Genomic DNA, 27,637 nt, shown 5'->3' with positions numbered 1-27,637 from the left:
CATCCTTCATCAAACATGAAGGAGACAAAATGTTTCGACTTAAACTAGGAACAAAATAACAATTATTCAACTCCATAATAAATCCTGACGGGAGGTGGAGTTGCATCGTCCCGACGGTCAAAGCAGCAACTCTTGCATTATTGCCCACGCGGAAATCAACTTCTCCTCTTTCCACGCTTCTACTTCTTATCATTCCCTGCATCGAATTGCAAATATGAGCAACCGATCCGGTATCAAATACCCAAGAATTAATAATTGTATCAGCGAGAAATATGTTGTCTATAACATTAACAACAAGCGTACCTGAGGTAGAAGTACTCTTACTTCCGCCGTTCTTCAAGGAAGCTAGGTACTGCTTGCAGTTTCTCTTCCAGTGACCAAGTTCATGACAGTAAAAGCACTCTTTATCTGGAGCAGGTCCAGCTTTAGCCTTGGGCGGTGGGTTTGGCTTGGACGTTCCAGCCTTGCCCTTCTTCTTCCAAGAATTGCCCTTCTTCTTAAAGCTGGGCTTGTTCTGTATCACCATCACATGGCTGGTACTAGCGCTTTTCTTGATGTCAGCCTCTGCTGTCTTGAGCATACCACACAGCTCATTCAGACCCTTCTCCGTCCCATGCATATGGTAGTTCGAGATGAAGTTCCCATAGCTAGGCGGAAGAGACGAAAGAATGAAATCAGTGGCCAACTCTTGGCCCAGTGGGAAGCCTAGCTTCTCCAACCGTTGAGTGTAACCAACCATCTTGATTACGTGTGGTCCTACTGCTGCGCCTTCTGCTAGCTTGCTCTCAACAAAGGCTTTAGACACATTGAACCTTTCAGTCCTGGCCTGTGTTTGGAACATGTCTCTAAGCGCCACGATCATATCGTGCGCCTCATGGTTTGTTTCGAACTGCATCTGCAGCTCGGGTTCCATGCAAGCAAGCATAAGGCAGCTTACTTCGAGGTTAGCATCACATGCTTTCTTGTAAGCATTCTTAGCAGCAGCGGGTGCATCCTCAGCAGGTTCTTCTGGTAGTGGGTTGTCTAGAACATCTTCCTTTTTCTCAGCCCTGAGAACAATTCTCAGGTTGCGGATCCAATCCGAGTAGTTTGTTCCATTCAACTTGTCCTTCTCAAGGACCGAACGCAAAGCAAACGATGTGGTGGTGTTGCTAGGTGCCATTTAATCTACAGCAAAAGTAATGCAAAATACACTAAGACAAACGTATCCATGATAGAGCAAATTACATTAAACTATTTTAACAGAATCTACTCCCACTAAAATCAATATCCCTCTATTGAAACTTAGTGATTCAGGATCCACAACTAACAAGTCTACTAGTGAGCTTTAGCATCACCGCTAGCAAACGAGGTAGATCGGTAAGCAACTTTTGCTAATCATATCACATATGACTCCTGTTGTTGGGTGACATCTCTATGTCTCGGCGCCCAACCTTTATGCCCCAAGGTCCTTAACCGTTAAGATAACCTTGTTAAGTAAACCAACCCTTATGCGTGTAAGTGTCCGACACAAACCCGTCTAGTCAAGGAAAACTAGTGGCACTCTAATTTCATAGACCCACCACTAATTGTACAAGACATGGGACGGTGCAAGTTTTAGTTGGGAGGGCATACTAACTTAAACTTTGTGAGGGATCGTTCTACTTCTAACATCACAGCATGCAGAAAGTAAAACATAAATAGAATAGCATTCACACAGCTTGTGACACAGTATGGCCCGTTTTCATATGGTGATCTCCATCTCCATAGAACCTGTTCACCATGGTGATCTCCATCTCCATGTTCCATGTGCGCCATCCTCCTGGTGATGAGTCCTCCAAGAACTAGGGCATGCTATTACGCCTAATAGCTAGTAAAGAATCTAGTAATGAAGATTACATAGTTGCTTGGATCATCACAGATTGGTACGCAGACCATTAAATACAATAAAGTGACAACACATATGGCTCCTGCCGTGTTGCCGTACGCGCGACACGCAGGTCACGAATGAGTTACACACATGCATCACATACACAAGGGGGCCATACTGATCACAAGATACATGCATACATCCTGCAAAACAGAGTTAGGCGTCCTAACGTTCCAAACTTCGGAGGCCCGAAACTCCATCTTCCAAGCTGAATTTGGGAAATCTAATTTCGCCGAAAACGGCGAAGCGTTGAATTTCATGTGTAACTTTTTCTGTAGATCAATTTTCATATAAAAATCGCCCCGATCCGAGATCGTACCGAAAAGTTACGGCTGATTTACCGAAGCATACGCATACGGCAAAATCCCGACCCCGGCAGTAGATCCCATCTACTATTGCACATCTAATGCGCCTGGCGTATGACCCTGGATTTCGATTTGACCAATCATATTGATCTTCCCTCACTGCAACTGGGTTTACGTGTATCACTTAACTCCGATGGCGGAAACCGACCGGTAGGAGTATGTCGTTACACTACCATTGCAGCAAGGGCACGAAAATAGGACATAGATCAAACGGAAAACTCGCATATCTCCATATGGACACATCCCGAATCCAAAACTAAGCAGCTACGGCTCTGATACCACTGTTGGGATACGAGGTAGGCTACACTAGCGCAAATCAAAATTTCTACCGCGTATAACCAGGAAGAACTGCCGTATAAGGATCACGGGATTACCACTCGACGCACTACTAGTGCGGAAGATGTAGATATGCGTCGATGCAGTGAAGACGATCACGTAGTCGTACGTAGTCGATCACGTCCAGCAGCTCCTCAGCAGCTCGTCCACGTGCACAGCAAGATCGCCTCCGGTGCCGCGGCTCGTCGTCGGCTCGTCGTGGCTCGTCGGCGGCTCATCGATGGCTCGTCCAAGTGCTGCAGGCGCAACACCTCCAAGGTATCCACACGTGCAGGGAGGAAGCGTCGCAAGCCGGACTGCTAGATCCGCGAATTGCAACAGGCGAGGGCGTGGGAGGCGCGGCAGGTGTGTTTCGCCAAAAAGGTGTAAACCCTAGGGCGCCCCCACCCCTCTATTTATAGAGGTTCCTGATGGGCCTCTGGATCCGAGGCCCATTAGCACTTCTAAACCTAATCCAACTCGGAACGGAAGGATATTTTTAATGCATTTGTTTCGGAAGGGAAGTTGAAAGGAATTTCGAAGTAAAGATTATGTTTTACTCCGAAACTTGGGGGCATGTGTTGATGCCAGATTTTGACACATATGAAATCGGCGTCAAGAAGGGAGAGAATTGGCTGATACGGCGAGGTAAGAAGGTCACGATTGGGAATCGGCCGATTGGTGTTACAGTGGGAGATCGGCCGATTGGTGCTGCAATATTTCGGCGGATGGAATTGGTGGAGATCGGCCGATTGGAAGGCTGGAGAAGTTGGGCCAATATGGGCTTAAAGTGGATTATGAAGATAAAAAGGAGATTGGCCCATGGGAGCGCAATGACCAACTCCGATACGAGTTATGCTTGTAAATATTCATTTTCGTTTAAACTTAGAGATAGAGTCCTAGTCAGTTAAGAGATTGGTTGTAACAGGCTATAAATAGCCATCTTTAGAGATCTGTAATCATCATCAAATCAATACAGCAATCTACTATTTCCTCGCACTTTACTTTCAAGTTGACAACTTCGTCAGTACTTTTCTTCTTTTCACGAGTTCTTACGGGTTGGTGGGGCTGCATCAACTTGATCTCCGGCCGATTCTGTAAGTTCCGTTTATCGAGTAATATCTAAGCTTTAACTTCGGACGCATCGTTGTCGTTTCGTTTAGATTTATTCATCAGTCATCGATATTCACTAGAATTCTAGGTTTTACCTGTTATTCTAGTTTTATCACAAGTTATCCAGTTTGGAATTAGAGCTTTCGGCTTACTTATATTTTATCACTTAATTTACCGCTTTTTTCATAGCCGATTAAGATCTGTTCCTAGTGTTGCTACTGTAGTATTGTTTAGTTTACTCTAGCAGTATTCTTCACCAACGTCATCTGGTAATCGGCTGTATTATAGCCGATTTCTTTATTACAGCAAATCGGCCGATTCGCTGATAAGTTTCCTCGAGATCAGAACCTTAGCCGATCACAACCTCTGGGATCTGACACATTTCTTTCCTTGCCAATCAACAGGTCAGATTGGCTGGCACGCCGCGCGAACCGCATTAGGGCGATCACCTGAATAGGAGTTAAGTAGATTCTCCCGGGTCGTGTGTCCGACGCTAGAGATTCAATCGGCTGATTTCTAGCGCCAACAGTAGTCAACTCCTTGAACTTGTCGAAAACCTTTCGCGACAAGTCGTGCTTTATAGATGTGAACATTTCCATCCATGTCCTTTTTCTTCTTATAGATCCACTTGCACTCTATGGCTTTAACACATCAGGCGGGTCAACCAAGTTCCAAACTTGATTGTCTCCCATGGACTCTATTTTGGATTGCATGGCACTCTGCCATATTTCGGAGTCTGGGTCCATCATTGCTTCTGCATATGTCGCAGGCTCATCATTGTCCAACAATAATATTTCCCGCATTTCGCGGAGCCTTGCCGACCTTCGTGGTTGTGGCGGTGCATCTCTTGCCATGGGTGTCTCAACTTGTTCTGCTACGTTAGCATCACTCGTTGATTCTTGCCCGATCGGCTCATCTCAAACTTCTTCAAGATGCACTGTCTTTCCACTCTTTTCTCCTTTGAGAAACTCTTTCTCTAGGAAAACCCCGTTCCGAGCGACAAACACTTTGCCCTCTGACCGGTTGTAGAAATAATATCCTAAAGTTTCCTTTGGATATCCCATGAAAATGCACTTATCCGACTTGGGTGTGATCTTGTCCGACTGAAGTCACTTGACAGAAAATTCACATCCCCAAATCTTTCGAAAAGACAAACTGGGAGTCTTTCCAGTCCACATCTCATATGGTATCTTAACTACGGATTTAGATGGTACCCTATTAAGTGTGAAAGCTGCTGTTTCTAGAGCGTATCCCCAAAATGATAACGGTAGGTCCGACTGGCTCATCATCGATCAAACCATGTCCAACAAAGTTTGATTACGTCGCTCGGATACACCATTTCTCTGAGGTGTTCCAGGCGGCGTAAGTTGTGGAACAATTCCGCAACTCTTTAGATGATTGCTAAACTCGTGGCTCAAATACTCGCCTCCGTAAGGCGTCTTGGTCATCTTGCCTAGCAAGCAAGCCTCACATGTCTCGTATGATTCAAAATCAAATGAAATTAGAAGTCCATCAGAATGGAGCTTCTTCATGTGCTTTTCACTTATATGACCCAAACGACAATGCCACAAGTAGGTAGGACTCAAACCATTAGGCCGAGGCCTTTTAGCACTTATGTTATAGACAGGTGAAGCATCAAGATTTAAAACAAACAATCCATTCACAATGGGTGCAAAAGCCATAAACATATCATTCTTAGAGATCACACAACCATTGTTTTCAGTCACAAATGAATAACCATCCTTCTGTTGGGATACGAGGTAGGCTAGACTAGCGCAAATCAAAATTTTTCTACCGCGTAAACCAGGAAAACTACCGTATAAGGATCACGGGATTACTACTCGACGCACTGATGCGGAAGATGTAGATTCGCATCGATGCAGCGAAGTCGATCAGCGTAGTCGTACGTAGTCGATTACATCGACGTCCAGCAGCTCCTCAGCAGCTCATCCACGTGCAGCAAGATCGCCCTCGTGCCGCGGCTCGTCGTCGGCTCGTCGTGGCTCGTCGGTGGCTCGTCGTGGCTCGTTGGCGGCTCGTCGTAGCTCGTCGGTGGCTCGTCCAAGTGCTGCAGGCGCAACACCTCCAAGGTATCCACACGTGCAGGGAGGAAGCGTCACAAGCCGGACTGCTAGGTCCGCGAGCTGCAATAGGTGAGGGTGTGGGAGGCGCGCGGCAGATGAGTTTCGCCAAAAAGGTGTAAACCCTAGGGTGCCCCCACCCCTCTATTTATAGAAGTTCCTAACAGGCCTTTGGGTCTGAGGCCCATTAGTACTTCTAAACCTAATCCAACTCGGATCACATCCAAATTGGGCTTCCAGCCCCTTAAGTGTGTGACCCTATGGGTTTGGATACGTATAGACATGGCCCGAGTACTCCTACTCGGCCCAATAGTCGGTAGCGGCCTCTAGCAAGACGTGCCAACTCCTACACGCACACGAAGATCATATCAGAGGAACCATCACAACATAATATACATGCTATTCCCTTTGCCTCACGATATTTGGTCTAGCTTCAAGCCGACCGCTCTTTCTCGATCCTGTGATTCGGAATCCCTTTGTAGGTTAACTCTTAACCGTACGTAGCATGGCCATGCATTTTCGGATCCGATCACTCGAGGGGCCCAGAGATATCACTCTCAATCAGAGAGGGGCAAATCCCATCTTGATTGACCATGTCTCATAGCATGCTTCTTGACAAACCCGAAAGCTACCTTTATAACTACCCTGTTACGGCGTAGCGTTTGATAGCCCCTAAGTAGGTCGATCCACATCTTGAATACATGCGACAATCTCAGGTCTAAGGACAAAGCGTATATGTTGTTTAAAGAGAGAACTACTTCTCGTGTTGGGTCAGTCCTAGCACATGTCTCCACATGTGTCCACATTATTAGTTCAACATCTCCATGTCCATGACTTGTGAAACATAGTCATGAACTAATATATGTGCTAGTCTAATATTCATGTGTGTCCTCACATGAACTCCGACTAGGGACAACTTTAGAATAACCATACAAGTAAAGAGTTTCACATACAATTCACATAATTGCAAATCAATTCAAGTAGCCTTTAATGGATATTCAATGAACACAATATACAAATCATGGATACAAATGGAATATCATCATCTCTATGATTGCCTCTAGGGCATACCTCCAACAGTCTCCCACTTGCACTAGAGTCAATCTAGAAGGTACCTAATACCCATAGGTCTTACATGCGCATCATGCTTAGCCTGCGGGAGTGGTTTTGTCAACGGATCAGAAATGTTCAGATCTGTGTGTATTTTGCATATCTTGATATGTGTGTAGCCTACCTCGTATCCCTACACCCACGCACATCTCTTCACTAGGATCCCCGGCCGCGTGCTCCAACGCCTTCTGGCTTTTCCGTCGTCCCTCAGTCTTGCTGCCCACGTGTGCGCCCCCCGCAACGATACCGCCTCCGCCAACCACTACGCCAGCAGTGACAACTCCTTTCCCCCGCCTCACCGGTAGCGTGCCATGGCAAAGCCGCTGGTTCTGCACTTGATAGCATCGCCGCTTGCCTTGTCACCTCGCCTGCAGCGCCCTCGCCTGCAGTGCCCCTTCCCTCCTTCCTGCCGCACGCTGGCCGAGTCACCGCACCCAATCCAGCACTTGATGCGACCAGACCCACTGCTCGACCTCACCAATCCTTCCGTCTGGCAAAACCACACCTGCATAGCACTGTCTTCAGTTCCCAATACCGTAAGACCCTGTCCCCGAAGCTCCGCTTCGTCGGCCAATGGAGACGTTGACCAATCGCCGCCACGGCAGAGCACTCCATCCTCTTCGACCTTATCCTCGTGCTGCCGAACTCCTTCTCTTCCGCGCAGCTATAAAGGGAGTACCAGAGCCTCTACCGAAGTTCCCTTCACCATCGCTGCCTTTGCCGCACCTTCCTCTGTTCCGTGCTCAAGCGCTGTCGCACAAGCTCTTTGAGGAACTCCCCCTCTCCGCTCAACACCCACCTTTCCAAACCCACCAGCCGCTGGTTTCCTCTGCACGGTGCTAGAGCTTACTTGTTGTCCACAAGAAGCACCACCGCCGCCAGGACACCCGCCGGACCTTGCCACCGCCCAAGCCTTAGCGCCTTAGTCGTTCCACCTGAGCTTGCTTCTTTCCGACCCTAAGATTTCGTCAGTAGGCCCAAAGGTAAGCTGTCGGCCCCTATCCATTTCACCCAACCCCTTTCCATCTCGCCCGACCCCTTCCCGTTTTGCCTGACCCGTTTCCGTCTTGCCCGACCCCTTTCCGTTTCGCCCAACCCCTATCTGCTTCGCCCGACCCCTTTCTGTTTCGCCCGATCCCTATCTGCTTCGCCCGACCCTTGTTCGCCTCGCCCGAGGGCTCGGCTGTATCTTTTCCTTTTGACCAAGGGTATCTGTGTAAAATTTCGAGGACTTCTCTGTGTTAAGTCTGAGGACCCCAGTATAGTCATTCCTTGGATCTGAGGGTCAGATCATAAGTTTTCCCAATCCGACCCTTTTATCTTGTTCTCTATCAACAGAAGCTTGAGAAATTCATCTTAAATCGAGGAAAAATCCGAAAAGTGTGAAATCACTTGGCTTGGAATCCTCTTCCTGAGTAGAATCCAATAAAATGGAATTCCACACCTTTCCTGTAGTTTTGCTACAGTTTCTGGGCTAAAACTTGCAAGTGCTGTTGAATAACCGTCTAAGTATTTTAACCCCTGCATTTGCATTTCCGTGTAGAGCTAAACCTCGCCGACGGCACATACGAGCTGCACCCGGTGCCAGAAGATGGAGCTGTAGCCGAGCTGCCGCCTGCAGGAGCTGAAGTCGAGAGCACCGAAGACCCGTTCGCTTCCACCGTGAACGAAGGCAAGCCCCGGAGCATAACCCAATCCTTCTAAAACTTGCGGATGCCTTCATTTCTATGTATGTGCATTTATGTTATAGGAGTTGTTTGAAACCATAGATGCATGACTTGTGATAGGCCGAGTAGTTGCGGTGCTTAACAGGACTCGGTAAAAGTTGAGTGATTCCCTGTCTCTCGCAAGTTATAGGGTTGCTTGTTCTCCTTTTTGTTACAACTATAAGGATGGTGGACAGGGCAGGGCCTTGTGAACTATTTTGGTGGTCGGTGGATTGCCCCGTCTGTCTACTTGAAATTGGACTAAGGTCGAGATGTGATAGTGTTCGTGATCAAGTGTTTGAAAGTACTAATCTCATACCTAGTATGGGATGGGGAAGCCTAGTACCTGATTGAACCAGGACGTGAGCGGTTCGATCCACTGTCTCTGGAACAGAGTTTTCCCTTGCGGCCGCATGTGGTGACAAGTGTGGTCACAGAACGGCAGAGGCCAGGTCTGTGGAACCTTGTACCAAGAGAAGTGGGCTCGACACGGGTCAGGGGATTGATGGGGACGGCCAACAAGGGAAGCGACCCTCTGTGGTGCGTGGATGTCATGAGATTAGGTTCTCCATGCATGGTTAAGAAATTCGAATCGATTCGTCTACCTCTCACAGTTTGGGACTGCTTGATCACTATGCTACACTGAGTAAAGATGGAACATGATGATGATGTGAACCTTGAGGCTTGTTCTTTAAACTGTTTGCAACCTATGTTTGTTTAGTATAAGTTGCCAACATAGACTGGTTAATGAACCTAGAATCGGAGCTAAAATGTTGAAAGTAAGGACCTATTGTAGTCGCTTTTGGCAAAACAAACCCTCAGCCAAAGAGCCTTGCATGTCTAGAAGTTGGTGGAGTAGTTTCCCACCGGTCGGTTAAGTCTTGTTGAGCTTAGTAGCTCAGCCTTGCTTGTGGCACATCTTTCAGGTGATGTTGAAGCTCCTGAGTTGGCCGCTGTTGGCACTTGGCCTCCCCAGCTTCCTCCTGGGTGGACGATCGAGTGGGATCCCTCCTCAGACGGCGAGGAGAGGGATCATTGATGTCCTGATCGACCTCATCAGGGACATCCGACCCCGGCGTTAGCTTCCGCTGTTTTATCTTTTCTGCTGCTCATAAAACTCTGATTTCCGAACCAATGTTGAAAGAGGTTAATGTACTTGTTTAAGTGGATGATCTGTTGTATTCTCTGGAACCACTCACCTTCGTATGAGCTATGCTAACTCGGTCCTGTATAGTGGTTTTATCGGATGAAATCTGACGGATTGCTGAATTAACTTGATTAAAGCATATGATCGCGTGTTAGGTGACTTAATTGTGCTTTAGCTAAGTTAATCCGAGCGGTTCTGCCATAGCTTGGATGGTTTGTTAAACTTTAACACCAAAGGTTGGAATTGACACCATTGCCCCTCAATTACTCCTCTTAATGGCAGCCTAATACCCCTGTGCTGTTTTTTTTTGCCGCCAAGGTCTAGCTCTCATTTCTGGCGCCAAGTACTGGCGTTGCATGCATTCGTACCCTTCTATGCTCATAGGTATTTCACTTTTTTTTCTCATTTGGCCAAATCAAAGAAGTGAAGGGGAAATACATTCAAATTATTTATATTGTCCAATAAACACGATACAACACAAAAGAGTGCACAAAGATTGTCAATGTCATTACAACACAACCATACAAATAATCTACAATTTATTGTACAAACCATTAGCTAATTCATCACGAAATGCATTCATATTACAGTCTTCATCCCCTGCTTGGGTATTCGTCGCATGTCCTTCAGAGTTTGATACTTAAGCCATGGGAACCAAATTTTCATCTCGATTGCACATACCAAAGGCCCTATCGGCCATATCATTCTCTCGAATGAAATTATGAATTATCATGCATGCTACTATTATTTTGCTTTGTTTGTGCATTGGAAACTTGGTATACCCAACAAAATCCTCCACTTCATCTTCAATACTCCAAAGGACCTCTCGATAACATTTCTAAGGGACGAATGTGCGTAATCAAATGTCTCTTTCATACCTCTTGGCATTGGACCACTTCGAAACTCCGAGAGATGATACTTTATACCCTTGTAGGGTGCAAGGTAACCAGGATGGTTAGGATATCCTGAGTCAACTAGGTAAAATTTGCCTACAAATGAACTACAAATGAAGACAATTTCATGATGTTAACGAAGTTGGGACCATACTTGTATGAATGAAGACAATAGAAGTATAGAAAGAGATCTACCTGCAGGAGGATGCGGAAACCTGTCACCATATTTGGTTAAGGCATCACTGAAGACTCTCATATCATGAACGGATTCAGGCCATCCACTGACAATAAATGTGAACCTCATATTGAAGTCACCAATAGCCAGCACATTTTGTGTGGGATATTCATGTCTCTCGGTGTGCTGAACCACCTTATCATTTGGCACCAAAACTGGTACATGCGTCCCATCTATAGCTCCTATAAAATTGTTGAAGTATGGAGCAAATCGAGGGTTTTTCAATCTTTGGTGCACGGTCTTGAATTATGGATCCTTTGGCTTAATAATATCTATTGCTAGCTTAAGAACACTACACAAAATACTATCGAATGTACGGCTTATTGTTTCTAAGGACCTTACAAACTGGTCCTCAACTCGTCTAAGTGATTGGGGCGCACCAATTATCCAAAGGAATATTCCTAAAGCCTCCATCGTTGACATTCCTCTAGTTGCCCTCAAACCATAGGTCTCTCTACTAACAAGTCATGCAGCTGATAAAATAATGGGTTTGACATCCTAAACATGTTGTAGCAAGAGGTTCTATTAGACAGTGTTTCATGAACCCATTCTATGCCCGGTACAGTGGGTACCCTCCTTGGAGCTTTGTCCATGTATGTATCATAGTGCGTACCAATCATGATTGCAGCCTTTAAGATGTCCCTAGTCCTTTTACGACGATACTGCCTCATCTTCATGAAAAGTTCAATCTCCTTTGAGAAGTTCTCATCACAATCACTTGTATCACGGTCATCACCATCCTAAGTCAGGAAACAAAAACATGTCAGCCACCAGAATTGTATGAAAACATGCACAAATATTGCATATTGTTCAAACAGTCACAACTATTATTCTAACTGCATGCGAATGTAACGAATGCCCTCACCTTTGTGTTGTCTTTCCATCACCATTCTAGGGTGGATACAGTACCATCTGCCTTCCTTCCAAGTACACTCTGCTTTTGAAGTTCTTTCTAGAATCCAAACACAATTTTCAATTGATTAATTATGTTTCTAAGCTGCATCTTGTCATGTTTCAAACCAGTGACCATGGAGTATTTGTCAACAATTATCTTGTAACCTCTTCCAAACATGGTGCCTTTGTGGCAGTTGCCTGCTCTAATTTGCTCAACCCATAAATCACACAACAGATGGGTATTTGGTTCTATCCATTGTGCCTTGTCAGTTTTTATCTAGTGCATAACAGAAACATAGAAACCCATCACACACTGAACCATTTCATATTCTGATCGCGGAGGCGAGTATTTGAGCCACGAGTTTAGCAATCATCTAAAGAGTTGCGGAATTGTTCCACAACTTACGCCGCCTGGAACACCTCAGAGAAATGGTGTATCTGAGCGACATAATCGAATTTTTTTAGACATGGTTCGATCAATGATGAGCCAGCCGGACCTACCGTTATCATTTTGGGGATACTCTCTAGAAACAGCAGCTTTCACACTAAATAGGGTACCGTCTAAATCCGTAGTTAAGACACCATATGAGATGTGGACTGGAAAGACTCCCAGTTTGTCTTTTCTAAAGATTTGGGGATGTGAAGTGTTTGTCAAGCGACTTCAGTCGGACAAGATCACACCCAAGCTGGATAAGTGCATTTTCGTGGGATATCCAAAGGAAACTTTAGGATATTATTTCTACAACCGATCAGAGGGCAAAGTGTTTGTCGCTCGGAACGGGGTTTTCCTAGAGAAAGAGTTTCTCAAAGGAGAAAAGAGTGGAAAGATAGTGCATCTTGAAGAAGTTTGAGATGAGCCGATCGGGTAAGAATCAACGAGTGATGCTAACGTAGCAGAACAAGTCAAGACACCCATGGCAAGAGAAGCACCGCCACAACCACGAAGGTCGGCAAGGCTCCGCGAAATGCGGGAAATATAATTGTTGGAAAACGATGAGCCTGTGACATATGCAGAAGCAATGATGGACCCAGACTCCGAAAAATGGCAGAGTGCCATGCAATCCAAAATAGAGTCCATGGGAGACAATCAAGTTTGGAACTTGGTTGACTCGCCTGATGGTGTTAAAGCCATAGAGTGCAAGTGGATCTATAAGAAGTAAAAGGACATGGATGGAAATGTTCACATCTATAAAGCACGACTTGTTGCAAAAAGTTTTCAACAAGTTCAAGGAGTTGACTACAACGAGATCTTCTCACCCGTAGTGATGCTTAAGTCCATTCCGATTATTCTAGCTATAGCTGCATATTTCAATTATAAGATATGGTGGATGGATGTCAAGACAACTTTCCTAAACGGAAACCTAACTGAGGACGTTTATATGATACAACCCGAGGGTTTTGTCGATCCGAAAAATGCTGGAAAAGTATGCAAGCTTCAGAGATCCATTTATGGATTGAAGCAAGCATCTAGGAGTTGGAACATTCGTTTTGATGAAGTGGTCAAAGGGTTTGACTTCACCAAGAACGAAGAAGAGTCTTGTGTTTACAAGAAGGTTAGTGGGAGCTCTGTAGTATTTCTAATCTTATATGTGGATGACATATTGCTGATTGGAAATAACATTCCTATGCTTGAGTCCGTAAAGACTTCATTGAAAAATAGTTTTTTGATGAAGGACTTAGGGGAAGCGGCATATATTCTAGGCATTAAGATCTATAGAGATAGATCGAGAAGGCTTATAGGATTAAGTCAAGATACTTACATTGACAAAGTGTTGAAGCGGTTCAGCATGGAAGAGGCGAAGAAAGGGTTCTTGCCTATGTCACATGGCATACATCTCAGGAAGACTCAGTGTCCTTCGACTGCTGATGAACGGGATCGCATGAGTAGAGTGCCATATGCCTCGACTATTGGATCTATCATGTATGCAATGATAAGTACTCGCCCAGATGTTTCATATGTGCTAAGTATGACAAGCAGACACCATTCTAATCCAGGTGAGAGTCACTGGACAGCAGTGAAAAACATTCTTAAGTACTTGAGAAGGACTAAAGATATGTTCCTCGTCTATGGAGGTCAGGAGGAGCTCGTTGTAACAGGTTACACCGATGCTAGTTTCCAAACCGATAGAGATGATTCAAAGTCATAATCAGGATTTGTGTTCACGCTAAATGATGGTGCTGTTAGTTGGAAGAGTTCCAAGCAAGAGACAGTGGTCGATTCTACGACAGAAGCCGAGTACATTGCGGCTTCGGAAGCCATGAAGGAGGGTGTTTGGATAAGGAATTTCTTCATTGAGCTTGGTGTGTTCCCGAATGCGTCCAGCCCATTGAATCTCTACTGTGATAACAATGGGGCAATTGCGCAAGCAAAGGAGCCAAGGAACCACCAGAAGAACAAACACGTAATGCGGCGATTTCATCTCATTCGAGACTTCGTTAATCGGGGTGAGATCAAGATATGCAAAATACACACGGATCTGAATATTTCCGATCCTTTGACAAAGCCTCTCCCACAAGCTAAGCATGATGCACACATAAGAGCTATGAGTATTAGATATCTTCTAGATTGACTCTAGTGCAAGTGGGAGACTGTTGGAGGTACGCCCTAGAGGCAATAATAGAGATGATGATATCTGATTGTATCCATGATTTGTATATTGTGTTCATTGAATATCCATTAAAGGCTACTTGAATTGATCTGCAATTATGTGAATTGTATGTGGAACTCTTTACTTGTATGGTTATTCTAAAAGTTATCCCTAGTCGGAGTTCATGTGTGGACACACATGAATATTAGACTAGTACATGTATTAGTTGATGACTATATTTCACAAGTCATAGACATGGAGATGTCAAACTAATAATGTAGGCATATGTAGAGACATGTGCTAGGACTGACCCAACATGAGAAGTAGTTCTCTCTTTACACAACATGTACGCTTTGTCCTTAGACCTGAGATTGTCGCATGTACTCAAGATGTGGATCGACTTACTTAGGGGCTATCAAACGCTACACCGTGACAGGGTAGTTAAAAAGGTAGATTTCGGGTTTATCAAGAAGCATCCTGTGAGACATGGTCAATCAAGATGGGATTTGCCCCTCTCTGATTGAGTGTGATATCTCTGGGCCCCTCGAGTGATCGGATCCGAAAATGCGTGGCCATACTACGTACGGTTAAGAGTTAACCTACAAAGGGATTCCGAATCACAGGATCGAGAAAGAGCGGTTGGCTTGAAGCTAGACCAAATATCGTGAGGCAAAGGGAATAGCATGTACATAATATTGTGACGGTTCGTTTGATATGATCTTCGTGTGCGTATAGGAGTTGGCACGTCTTGCTAGAGGCCGCTACCGACTATTGGGCCGAGTAGGAGTACTCGGGCCATGTCTATACGTATTCGAACCCATAGGGTCACACACTTAAGGATATGATCCGAGTTGGATCAGGTTTAGAAGTACTAATAGGCCTCGGACCTAGAGGCCTGTCAGGAACCTCTATAAATAGAGGGGTGGGGTGCCCTAGGGTTTCATCCCTTTGGTCGAAACACATCTGCCGCGCCTCCCACACCCTCGCCCTATTGCAACTCGCGGACCTAGCAGTCCGGCTTGCGACGCTTCCTCCTTGCACGTGTGGATACCTTGGAGGTGTTGCACCTGCAGCACTTGGACGAGCTGCCGACGAGCCACGACGAGCCGTCGACGAGCCACGACGAGCCGATGACGAGCCACGGCACGAGGACGATCTTGCTGCACATGGACGAGCTGCTGAGGAGCTGCTCGACATCGACGTGATCGACTACGTGTTCGACTACGCTGATCGACTTCGCTGCCCCGACATGATTCTACATCTTCCGCACTAGTGCGTCGAGTGGTAATCCCGTGATCCATATACGGCAGTTTTCCTGGTTTACGTGGTAGAAAAATTTTGTTTTGCGCTAGTGTAGCCTACCTCGTATCCCTACAACTAAACCAACCCATTTCAAGCATGACATTTCAAGCACGACAAATCATAATTGTAACCATCAAATTCTAACCAATTCCTAGTTGTAACCATCACAAGTAAGCAGGCACAGGGACAACCATGAAGAAGAAGATGAGTTCAAGAAAAAACCTTAGAGCCTGGGAATACAACTTCCACATTCTATGCACCACCGTTTTCTTCATCAACATCAACTCAATCCTCTCCACCAAAAGGTGCTCCATCATCTGCAATGGATGTTCCTCCTCTTCTGCGGCCATAGGGACGTCCTACGCTACCGGTAGCACCCTCGGGCAACGAACCAACAAAGAGAGACCTCGTTGCACGCCCTCTCCTGCCGCCGGCGCCTCTGCTGCCGCCACCACCTCCCCTGCTGCCGTCGGCACTTCTGCTGCCACCGCTGACTCGGCACCGCCACCTCCTCTGCTACCGCTGCCTCCTCTTCCTCCATTGCGAGGGGCGCGTAAGCTGAGGGTGCGGCTGCCACGGCCCTGGGGTGCTCCTTCTCCCCGAAGCATCTCGGAGTATGAGTTGAGGTCGGGGAATTCTTCGGCCTAAGAGTTGAGATCCAGTGACTGCAAACCGTGACGAGGAGCTCCAGAAGACTCCGCCTGCGAAAAGAAGTCAATCCCGCCGGCGGGGAGAGGTGGATCCGCCTGGGAGAACAGGTTTTGCAACCCATCATCGCCGTGGCCGTCCATGAGCCCCGGTCGAGGGTTCAGGGCAACACGGCGCACTCCGGGCGGCGTGGTTGACGTGGATCTAGGGCGGCGTGGATGTCGTGGATCTGGAGAGATGTGGGGAGGAAACGAAGAAGGGTGGGAGTGGAGGAGATGCGGATGGGGATGACGGCGGGAGGGGAGAAAGGGGGGAGGGGAAGGCGACGGGTACGAAGGAATGGCTGGCGGGGATGGCGGGAGGGGAGGACCTGCGGGCGGTGATGGCGGTCGGGAAGGATGGCCGGTGGGGGGAGCTGGCAGCAGGAGGGGAGGATGCGATGTGGGAGGAGCTGCAGCGGGACAGACGCGATGGGGCGATACGGGAGGAAGAAGGGGGCAGCAGAGGAGGGAGAGAGAGGGGCAACCAGGGAATAAGTGCACTAGGGACCACTTTTAACAAGTTTGTGTTTATGAAATTGGGGTCCCCTGGGCCTGAAGATTAAATTCTCCGAAAAAAAACTAAGTTTGAGAGAAATGGTATAAAGAATTTAAGAAAATCAATAGAAAAAAGAACGAAAAATAAGCGAGCAATTCCGCTCGTCTTGTCCGCCACTCCGTCCCGTGGAAGTCTCGTGCCAGCCTGACGCCTTCCTTATCCCCCGCGGCGAAACAAGCAAAACACCCTCTTCCACCCAACCCGCCGCAGCCTTTCGACTTATGGCAGCTGCCGCCGCCGCGGCTGGAGCTGCATCGGCCACTGCCGCCACCGCGCCAGCCGCCGCCCAGGACCCCATGAACGCGCTCCGCGCGGCCGCCCTCCGCCGTTCCGCGCCGCACTGGTCCACCGCCGCCGCGTCCTTCTTCTCCCCGCCCTTCCGCCGCTGCCGCTGCCGCCGCGCGCCCGCTCCCGCAGCGACCACTCGTACCCCGAGGTCCCGCGCGGGTGCCAAGGCCCGGGCGAAGCTCCTGTTGGAGGCCGAGCCCCGGGACCCCTGGCTCGCCTCCCTCTCGCTTCTCCCGGCCGACGACAGCTCCGGCGCCGGCGCCGCCCCCAACGGGTGGGCGATTGGGGTGGATCCCGACACCGGCGGTGCCATCGCCGTCCTCTCGCCCGACGGCTCCTCTCAGGTTTGGCCGGCCGCCATGCTGGAATAGGCTTAGCTTGTGTGTACGGCGCGAGCGTTGTTGAGCATACATTGGCATCCTGCAGGTGTTCGACAACCCGCTCGTGCACATTGTGGTGTCGAAGGTCATCCGGAAGCGCCTTGACACCAAGTCCATCATCCAGCTGCTTCACGGTCTCGATGCACCTCCCGGTAATTGTGTATTTGGAGCACAAATAACTGCATTGCCACTCTGAAGACTAGATAGTTGCAGTGAATTGGCGATCACATTCTTCTTCAATACATATGATGCGGAAGGTAGAGCTGTTTTCTGATGAAATATTTTTCTGTCATTTTGAAGGAACTACGGCATACATTGAGAAATCTAGTCCATTTCCAACTGATGGAAAGCTGGTCTGTTTCTTGTCTCCCAAATAACATGCACTAAACGTCCTTATTTGCAAGATAGCTGTAACTAGCACATCAATTTTCTCTGTGTTGGTTTTTGGAGCGATATTATGCTGTCAGGTAGTGCATATGAGAGTAGTTTGAGCATTGATAGTGCTCACTAACATGTCTTATTACTATCCTACACTTGTGCAACACTAAATTCTGCCCTTGATATTTTGGTATCTCATCTTTCTGATTTGTCCTAGCATATATGCACTGGACAATGGAATTAGTTACACCTGGTTCATACTGATCGAATATTTAAATTTCGTGTATTGCCAATGTTTTTAGCTGTTACAGAATCTTTTAAATAAATCTTCCTTCTATTGTTTTCTGATATACAGGGATGGTGGAGTACAGGTTTTTCATATGGCTTGTGGATTGCTTCTCTAGTATCATTGGGGTTTTCAGTTGTTCCAGTTGCATCACAGACATGGAAAGCTTACTTTGGGCTATCACGAAGTGAATCGCCAAAGGTCTGTGACTCATGTTAAGTGGAGCATACAGTGGCTTTATGCCAATCATTTACATTGTATAAAATTTGCTTGTTTGTTAATTAGAGCTCAACATTAGTGCCCAAATGTCAACACAATACTTTTGTCTGCCCTATTGATGTCAGTAAGACAGTAAGATTGCAGAGTAAGATGTCTACTTAAAAGAATAAAAGAAATGGTAGATGAATTTGCAAACCTGGTTATGGGATAAGCTAAAACTTTGGTGGAAATCAATGGGTTTTGCTGCAGTGATATGCATTGATGACAGACACAACAAGCATGTAATTGTAACTAATGAGATTTTTTAATTAATATCCAAAAATTTCCCTGTCCTGCATCTGAAATAATCACTTGTTACCAGCATCATTCTTATGTTCTACCAGTTCACCAGATCTAACATAGTCCTGTTGTGTTTCTAATGCATAATTTCTTACAGGATGATAGCAGACAAGCTGCATCCATTTTGTTCCCTGACAAAGCTCTATCCCTGAAGTTGAAAAAACATCATGGTACACATCTTACTAGTGTCAACAGCTTATCCAGTAGTTTTGGCATCTGGGGGCCAATCTATTATGCTAATTCTAGTTTGCAGTGCATATTAGCTAGTTTTGCAACATGTTGGGCTGTGTGGATTTATGCACCAGAGATGAGTTTTAGAAGCTTTTTTCATTGGGTATGGTTAGCTAGCTTTAGCTTGGAATTTATGCACCAGAAATGAGTTTAGAAGCTTTTTACTACTGTGTAGCATTTGCTAGTTTTAGCTTGATCCGTTCTATTAAAGGACTCATCGAGAGTAGATTGCAATTTACTTGCATGTTTTGCCTCAGCTTGGTGATGCTTCTGTCATTCTTACGCAGGGCGAGCGGAGGCTCTTCTGTTAGCAGCCTATGGGAAAGGCCTTGTCCTACCCCAACTTGACATTGATGTTGATTGCTGATTGACTGGCCATTTTTCATATTGATGGCACTGCAAACAAATTGTTGCGTAGGGGGTTCCATCAAGTACATAACTTATTGAGGTTTGAGTGCACTGTGTGCCTGCAGAACTGCAACAGAGATCGTAGCTGACCCATTCAACTTTTGTGGAATGCATTGGATATTTCTCATTGTATTTTGAGCTTAACAGGCTAGCGCAGATGAGACATGAACGTTTTTTTTAACATGTACCTATTCCAAGTTGAGAAGGAACCAAAGCTTCGCAACTGTTTGCTGAGACTGTTGTCTTCAAGAACTTTTTTTTTAACATGTACCTATTCCAAGTTGAAAAGGAACCAAAGCTTCGCTACCGTTTGCTGAGGCTGTTGTGGTCTTTCTGGTAAAAAGTGGTCCTACATTTGGTCGTTTTGCTAGACTTAAGGGGTGTTTGATTCCACGGACTAAAGTTTTAGTCCATATCGTATCGAATGTTTAGATACTAATTAGGAGTATTAAATATAGACTAATTATAAAATCAATTACACAGATGGAGGCTAGATACTAATTAGGAGTATTAAATATAGACTAATTACAAAATCAATTACACAGATGGAGGCTAATTCGTGAGACGAATCTATTAAGCCTAATTAATTCATGATTAGCATATATTTACTATAGCATCATATTGTCAAATCATGGACTAATTAAGCTTAATAGATTCGTCTCGCGAATTAGTCTTCATCTGTGCAATTAATTTTATAATTAGTTCATATTTGATCCTCCTAATTAGTATCTAAACATTCGATGTGACAGGAACTCAACTTTAATTCGTGGAACCAAACACCCCCTTACGTGACTCGCAATCTTGTGCTTATTTAGCCAGATGAAGATGGCTAGAAATGTGCCACCTCTAATGGCAGAATAGCATTGCTGTAGTATTTATTTGTTGTCTTGAACAGACACCTCATGACAGAACAGCATTGCTTATTTCACAATCTCATGCCCATTTTACAGCTGTTACCTGCGATAGTGGATCATGGTAAATTTCTAAGCCTCAGAGTTTCGACGCATTTGCAGTAACCTTTCTTAGTGCGGTCGCTGCCTTGGAACCAGACTGGCGCCCCAGATGCTTGCAGATGAACTCGCCGGCTGCCATCACCTTTCCCAGGTCTACACCCATTTTGATCCCCAGCCCGTTGAGCATGTACACAACATCCTCGGTCGCCACGTTTCCTGACGCGCCCTTCGCATAAGGGCAGCCGCCGAGGCCGGCGACGGAGGAGTCCACGACGCTGATCCCCATCTGATTTGAGAAGAGGGCACGCTTGATCACAGAGTCACTTCAGCTTGCGATGATACGTTCGGTGTTTCAAATGCGTGTTACCTGGAGAGACATGAGGATATTTGAGAGCGATTGGCCGTAGGTATCGTGGAAATGGACAGCAAGTTTCTCCACAGGAACCGCGGACATGGTGGCCTCAAGCATTGGAACCACGGTGCCTGGATAGACGGAACAAGCTGAAACACATCAGGTCTGTGCAGATGGAGAAAGGGCAATCAAGCAAAATAATCAAGCATGATATGGTATAAAGAGAAGATTGGGGTTTACATGTGCCTCATGGTTTACAGTTATCTTTTTCCAAGTGATATGGTCTATATAGTATAAACGGGTCCATATTTGAAATTGTAATAGGCCCTGGTTAGTTTAAACTTTATTGAAACAGATTAGCATTATGCAGGAAAAAAATCTTGTTTGTCTTAAAAAAACATAAAGTTGTCATATGTATAAGCATCTCCAAGCCCTATAAAGAGTGTTACCCTATAAGCTATCATATGGATTTCTCTCAGAAACACAAGAAAAAGGGAGGGGGGAGAGGGTGGTTGCAAACACAGATGTCCATGCAGCCCGCAGCCCGACAACCCAGCACGAAGCCCAATTTTTTGGCCCGTACCAAACCCGGCCCGGCCCGTAACACTTCGGGCTCATGCTGGCCCGGCCCGATGGTTCGTGCCGGGCGTGGGCCGTCGCCTTGGCCCGACGGGCGGCCCAGCCCGGCACGATTTTACTACGGCTGCTCGAAATGGCCCGTTAATCTTCTCCAACTGGCCCAACAAAGCCATAAAGGCCAATCTGGCCTGTAACTCACCCTTTCCATCCGTCACCTCTTCCTCTGCTACCCACCGCCACCTCCCTATGACCTGTTGTATCTTCCAGCTCCCCTTCATGGCTCCATGGCTCCATCCTCCCTTTACCTCTCCATTCTCCAACCTCTTCCCCTCCAGCCGGGAGCGGCAGCATCGGCGCCGCGGCGCGGGGGGCCGGGAGCGCCGACGGCGGCGTGGGGGATCGCGAGCGGCGGCGCCGGCACGGGAGGCCGCGAGCGGCGACGTGAGGGGCCGGGAGCGGCGGTGCTGGCACAGGAGGCCGGGAACGACGGTGTGAGGAGCGGCTGCGGTTGCTCGGGTACGCGGGAGCAACGGCGTCGGCGCGGGAGGCCGCGAGCGGCGGCGGCGGCAGCGCGGGAGCCGGGAGCGGCGGCGGCGGCTTGGGCGTCCGGGAGCGGCTGCGGTGGCGTGGGCGGCCGGGAGTGGCGGCGGTGGCGGCTCAGGTAGGCAGGAGCGACGGCGTCGGCGCGGGAGGGTGGGAGCGGCTGCGGCGGCGTGGGTGGCCGGGAGTGGCGGCGGCAGCGCAGGCGGCCGGGAGGGGCGGCGCGGGGAGGACGGCAGCGGTGGAGGCAGCGCGAGACCCGTCGTGCCTCGCGTTGGCCCGAAGCCAGCCGGGCCTGACGGGCTGGCCCGGCACGGAAAAGGCTCAGTGGGCCCGTGCTTGGGCTGTCGGTGAGGCCCGTGGGCCAGCACGGCACAGCACGACAAAGTCGTCGTGACGGGCCAGGCCCGGCACGAAATTTAACGGGCCTCACCGGGCCCGTGCCGGATCGGGCCGGGCGGCCCGAATGGACATCTATAGTTGCAAATGTAATGTACGTCACCTGGGGTACCAACTCCAATAGTATCACCAAGTGAAACCTCATAGCAGCCCATGTCATAAAGCTCTTTTGCTACATAAGCTACATTTGACGGTGGTACTGGTCCATCTACTGGGCATCCAACCACACAAGAAACATACCTACATTCTCAGCAAATAGAGAAACATAAACTTTAGCACTGTCCACATGTCCAGCAATCCCTAATTATAGTGACCTGTTAATTGTGTGAATACTACTACAAGCTACTAAGTTCATCAAGATTTTCTCATGATCATTTTAAACATGTGCATAAGACTAGGCCACAAAACTGGCAATGAAAGCAAGAAAATAACACCAACAAAAATGGTAAGCATTACCGAAGGCAGGTCAGTACAAATGAGAAAAACTGGAAGTAATGATTTAAATCATGAGTTACTCAAGCTAGCTAGATTGAAGGTGTTACAGTGCTAACCGCTGAATAACATGGCACAAGCCCATTGTCTCTTCTAAGCAGGAGATAGTTCTATCAATTAGCTCCACCTCTCAAGTTATTGTTTACTATTGGTTTAGAAAATGGACTAACTCTTATGGAGGGCACCATAACCTATTATTTAACATTTGTTAGCAGCCAGAAAACATTTGAATGTAGCCAGCATACTGGTTGCAGTTTCAACAGAGTATATGAACCACTGGAGTTTAATTACTTTATACAAACATACCCTGAGATTTGGCTACGATGAACAATGAAACTTGATGTTGCACAAAAGAAAAGAGCTCACCCTCGGACAGGAATTTCTCTCTCTTTTGCAGCAAGAGCGACATCATTATAACGCGCAAGGCTCTCTTTGATTGTGCAGTTTATGTTTGACTTGGAAAATCCTTCAGAAGCTGATGCAAATATTGCAATTTCTTTTGCCCCTGCTGCAATAGCAGCCTCAAATCCCTGATGGGTGATGACAAATATAAAGAACTGAATATTGAATGAGGCAAGTGTAGAATATGTCATAAAAAACAGCCAGCTGAATCCACATAGTTCACCTTAAGGTTTGGGGTCAATACAGGAAGACGCACACCCTCAATATTCCGAACTGCTTCCATGACATTCTTTGCATCAGCTAGCTACAACAACAAACATCATATTATGAAAAAATTACTAGTAAATACATAACAAACATTAAACTAATGGCCAAGCAATAGAAAGGTAAAATTAATGAAATAAGGCCTAAGTAAAAGAAATTATGAAGTAAACAAGCAATTTTACATAAAACATCAATGTTTGTAAATATGAAAAGAATGATGAATCAAGTTTAGCAGAGTACTATCAAGAGATCCACTTCCATCTTTTTATGTGATATATTGCATATGTAATGCCTGGTAATTAATTTCGAGAGTTTCCTCCAGGGTTCAGTGAAACTATTTGTTTTGTTTTACTTAATCGCGTCCGCCACGATTTGAACTCGAGACCTCTAGTCCTAATACCATATTGAGTTGCATGCACCAACCAGTTCAACCCAAAAGCTTAAGCTGATGGGGAGAGGTGGGAAATTCACTTATACTCCAACACTCCTCCTCACATGTAGGCTCCCTCATGCCGCATACGTGGAGATTGGAGTTGGCTGCAATTATTTTATTTAATCACGCCCACCAGGATTCGAACTCGAGACCTCTAGCCCTGGTACCATATTGAGTTGCATGCACCAACCAGTTCAATCCAAAAGCTGAAGATGATGGGGAGAGGTGGGCAATTCACTTATACTCCGATAGTCAAGGCCACATTTGTAACTATTCTTATGTTCAGGAAAACTTTTCAGAGCTTGTGCATCATCTTTGCACTAATTCCTATTTAGATAGTTCCTTTAAAAGTATGCAAGTATCCATGATTCTATTGTCATGGGTTCATTTTATTGGAAACTCGAATTAATATCAGCATTACTGTCCCCAGGCAAAAGTACTAATACCCAGGAACATAGCATATGCAGAATCAATCAATACACATTTGAAACAGATAAAGTTCATTCAAATGGATCCACCATAACAACTGCTTCTAGTAACATGATTTAACATCACACATTCTACTCAACCTTAAGGTTGTGGCACATCCTACCAAGGATCCACAAATTCCCAGACTAACCATCATATTGCAGCAATCTTCTGGTGACACAGGAAAGAATCAGTTTTGTATAACTAACAAATTTCCATGGAGATGCTCCAATCAAAGAGTAAGGTTATGCACTAGCTCATATAGAAAATGTAAACAAGTTAGAACCAAATCCAAATGGCTGTTCTGATGTGGATGATCTCACCACTTCCTCACTTTCTACTCATAAGAGACAAAAATACACTATACTAATCTATTTTAGGAGGAAAAACTTTTAATACTTGGAAGATACATGACAGTATTATAACATCTGGACAGTTAAGAGTCCAGATGGCTTATCAGTGCAATCTCCAGATATTTTATAAAGCTACGTACCTGTGGTACCCATTTTGGAGATACAAAACTAGTTGCCTCAACAACTGGTAACCCAGAGGCAGCCAATCTCCGTATAAGCTCAACCTTTACAGGTGTTGGTACAATGTCTTTTTCATTTTGAAGTCCATCTCGTGGCCCAACTTCGACAATTTTTACACACCTTGGCAGATCACATATATGCTGGAAAACATAGACTTATACTTCAGTAACCGTACTGTCAGATCTCAAACATCCACAATGATGATTGGAAATCTCATGTTAACCACATTTAAGTTGTTTTAAATGAGTATCATAAAATACTAGTCAAATGATCTTGAAAAGCCTACGAAATGGGAATGGTAAGCAAACTACTACATGGATATGGATACATGAACACACCTTGTTTCCAGCCCATATCCTCTGTTGATCAGAAGAGGATGAAAAATATCTGTAACTCTGATGATACTGTGAGGAACAGCTTGCGACAGAAACATGATGGTTTGATCCAGCAGTCACTGTGCCCCGATCTAGCATCGGATGCCTTTGATATGGCACTCTACTCAACTGATATCCTTCCCTACCATAAACAGAAGGTAGAAGTAAAAGACATAATCCTGGGAAATTACTGGACATTTCATCCGTGCAGGATGCGAGTTAGGAGATCCTTTGTTGAGCAATCACAATTCCAAGCAAGGGAGACAACCAATCAATCGTCATAGTAGTTGCTAACAATTGAGGTCCCCGGTCATGGGATTAACCAATGCCGCTACCCAAACCCGAGCTCGTGGTTCTGATGCTCACCTCGATTCGCCCGACGAGGTGCAGTGCCGCGGTGGCGGGTCGTCGGCCGCGGGACCCCTCCCCGTGTCGCCGAACCCGGCCCCCGGAGGAGCGGGCTGCCTCTCGAGCGCGCTCATCCCGGATGCCAGCACGGGGGAGCTCGTCAGCGCCGCCGCCGCCGTAGCAGCAGCAGCAGCACCGGCGGGCGAGGAGGCGTGCGGAGAAGCGAGCCTAGAGCAGACCCTGGCGGACGCCGCCAGCATCGTGCCCGCCGGCCGCCGAGACGCGCGCGCGCACGGGGGCTCAGCGCGCCATACCGATCGGCGGCCTGGAGTGCGGGATCGAGGGACGGAGCGGCAGCCGACGGGGCAAGGAGCTTTCAACGCGGGGGAATGAGAAGGAAGCGAGGGAAGGAGCAGCAGCAGGAGTTGCGTCGGGGCTCTGGGCTCTCCGCTCTCGGCTCCCGTCTCGCGCGAGTCCGAGCGTTTTTTTTTTTTTTGGAAAACAAGGTGGGAAGGGGGAACTAGGGACCGTTACTGACGTGGAATCTAGCTAGGTGGGCAAGATAAGGCGATGATCCTTGTCAGTCCCATGCTCCCGTGTCCCGTGCCGTTCTAGAATTATTCTTCGAGAAAACCCCCGTGCTACTGATCGACGAGGCGCCCATGTTTACCGGGCACGCTTAATTTCCGATTCTAGGTGAGTCCGGCACGGCATTAGTAGAGGTGACGGTGTATTTATTAGCAGCGGGTAACTTTTTCAAACACAACAAACAAATTGCAAGCAAAATGACCGATAAAGTAGACTCGGCCAGTTTGTCCATCCGGCACGGCACGGGCACGGGTAGGCCCGGGCACGAAACTACCGTGCCTGGCCCGGCACGATGGAGGTATCATGCCGTGTCGTGCTGGTCCACAGGCTACACCGACGATCTAAGTATGGATCCGTAATGCCTTTTTCATACCGGTCGGTCCGCGAAGCACGGCTGAATTCACGTGCCATGCCTACAGCTCATGGATCAAAAAAATCATTCATCAATTTCAAATTCAACACTGAACTCAGATGTAAAGATCAATTCAACCAAATCATACATAGTCATCACACATTCAGAGTTCATCATACATAGACATAACACATTCACATTTCAAACAGAATGACAGAAATATATAGATAGAGTTATTACTAATTCAATACTTGATCTATGTGATCAAGTGTTGATTGCCTCATTAAAAACCTTCCTGGGTAAAAACTCACACCTCATGAGAAAACTCTAGGAAGGAAAAAAGAGTACAACCCAGCTTAAAAAATAAGTTCATGATCATAAAAGCACAAGATAACTTAAGACACTGGAACAGTAGTCTTCCAAACTCCACGGGCCACACCTCATGACTCCAGTAGCTTGCTCTTGATCCGTTGGCATTGGCAGGGTAGGCCTAGCAAGTACATTAATCATGTTAGGGCGCGTTTGGCGCGGCTCCACATGGAATGGCTCCGGCTCCTGTTGCACTGTGCGTTACTGTTTTCTCATTCCACTCATTTTTTGCTTAGGGGACAGGAGGAGCCGGTGGAGCTAGGTTGGAATGGCTCCCACGGCTCCGTCATAGTGGCGTACAATGCCAGAGCCGGAGCCAGCAGGAGCCACGCCAAACGCGCCGTTAGTATGTTACTCTAGTTGAAGGAATCATGAAAATAGACAATAGAAAAACAGAACAGAACATATACATGTACTTACTGAATTTGGGAATGAGCGCAGTCATAGCAGAAGTATTAGAAGAAGCATTATCAAGTGTGATAGAAAATCTTATCCTTCAAAAAAAATTCAGAAACAACAACTTCAATACTGTTGGGGGGAAATATTAACGACCTCCCAATGACCCTTAAAACGACAATCATAAAGGCCCAGACCCACCAGCAGTAATGACGATTACCACCGGCCCAACATGAGCAGGGAACACCCCGCTCCATCTCGCCCGACCCGGGACCCTGGGGTCGGACACTACCGACCCCTCGATGGTAGAACTCCGCCTCGCCCGACCCGTGGTCCTAGGGTCGGGAGCGCCCGACCCCTCGA

General features: G+C 46.8%; 2 protein-coding genes across 3 annotated transcripts; one reads left to right on the top strand and one right to left on the bottom strand.

Annotated features, from left to right (window-relative positions):
• Positions 1-17,025: 17,025 nt before the first annotated feature.
• LOC117862134 (Holliday junction resolvase MOC1, chloroplastic) lies at positions 17,026-19,804 on the top strand. 2 transcript variants are annotated; one of them, XM_034745648.2, is made up of 6 exons: positions 17,048-17,535; positions 17,618-17,723; positions 17,872-17,924; positions 18,305-18,436; positions 18,891-18,963; positions 19,312-19,804. In XM_034745648.2, exons 1-6 carry the CDS (start codon positions 17,125-17,127, stop codon positions 19,389-19,391), a joined length of 855 nt encoding a protein of 284 aa, XP_034601539.1. In that variant the 5' UTR covers positions 17,048-17,124; the 3' UTR covers positions 19,392-19,804. The 2 variants fall into 2 exon arrangements, with proteins under 2 accessions (XP_034601542.1, XP_034601539.1); XM_034745651.2 differs by lacking the exon at positions 18,891-18,963 and having other exon boundaries at positions 17,026-17,535.
• A 417-nt stretch (positions 19,805-20,221) lies between these two features.
• On the bottom strand, positions 20,222-26,002 carry LOC117862234 (uncharacterized). The gene is made up of 8 exons (XM_034745770.2): positions 25,588-26,002; positions 25,186-25,363; positions 24,808-24,987; positions 23,373-23,453; positions 23,114-23,277; positions 22,359-22,495; positions 20,753-20,868; positions 20,222-20,671 (listed from the first exon to the last, which is right to left on the bottom strand). The coding sequence occupies exons 1-8, from the start codon at positions 25,827-25,829 to the stop codon at positions 20,423-20,425; spliced, it is 1,347 nt and encodes a 448-aa protein (XP_034601661.1). The 5' UTR covers positions 25,830-26,002; the 3' UTR covers positions 20,222-20,422.
• Between the last annotated feature and the right edge of the window lie 1,635 nt (positions 26,003-27,637).

The sequence above is a fragment of the Setaria viridis genome, chromosome 6 (genome assembly GCF_005286985.2).
Source record: "Setaria viridis chromosome 6, Setaria_viridis_v4.0, whole genome shotgun sequence".
NCBI classification, from domain to species: domain Eukaryota; kingdom Viridiplantae; phylum Streptophyta; class Magnoliopsida; order Poales; family Poaceae; genus Setaria; species Setaria viridis.
This window is presented reverse-complemented; position numbering and strand designations above follow the sequence as displayed.

Coding starts and splice junctions, on each gene's coding strand:
- LOC117862134 (XM_034745648.2), top strand. CDS start 17,125: ATGGCAGCTGCCGCCGCCGCGGCTGGAGCTGCATCGGCCACTGCCGCC. Junction 17,536..17,617: donor CGCCCGACGGCTCCTCTCAG/GTTTGGCCGGCC, acceptor GGCATCCTGCAG/GTGTTCGACAACCCGCTCGT. Junction 17,724..17,871: donor CGGTCTCGATGCACCTCCCG/GTAATTGTGTAT, acceptor GTCATTTTGAAG/GAACTACGGCATACATTGAG.
- LOC117862234 (XM_034745770.2), bottom strand. CDS start 25,829: ATGCTGGCGGCGTCCGCCAGGGTCTGCTCTAGGCTCGCTTCTCCGCAC. Junction 25,364..25,587: donor ACCTCGTCGGGCGAATCGAG/GTGAGCATCAGA, acceptor TGTTTATGGTAG/GGAAGGATATCAGTTGAGTA. Junction 23,454..24,807: donor CTCCAAAATGGGTACCACAG/GTACGTAGCTTT, acceptor TTGTTGTTGTAG/CTAGCTGATGCAAAGAATGT.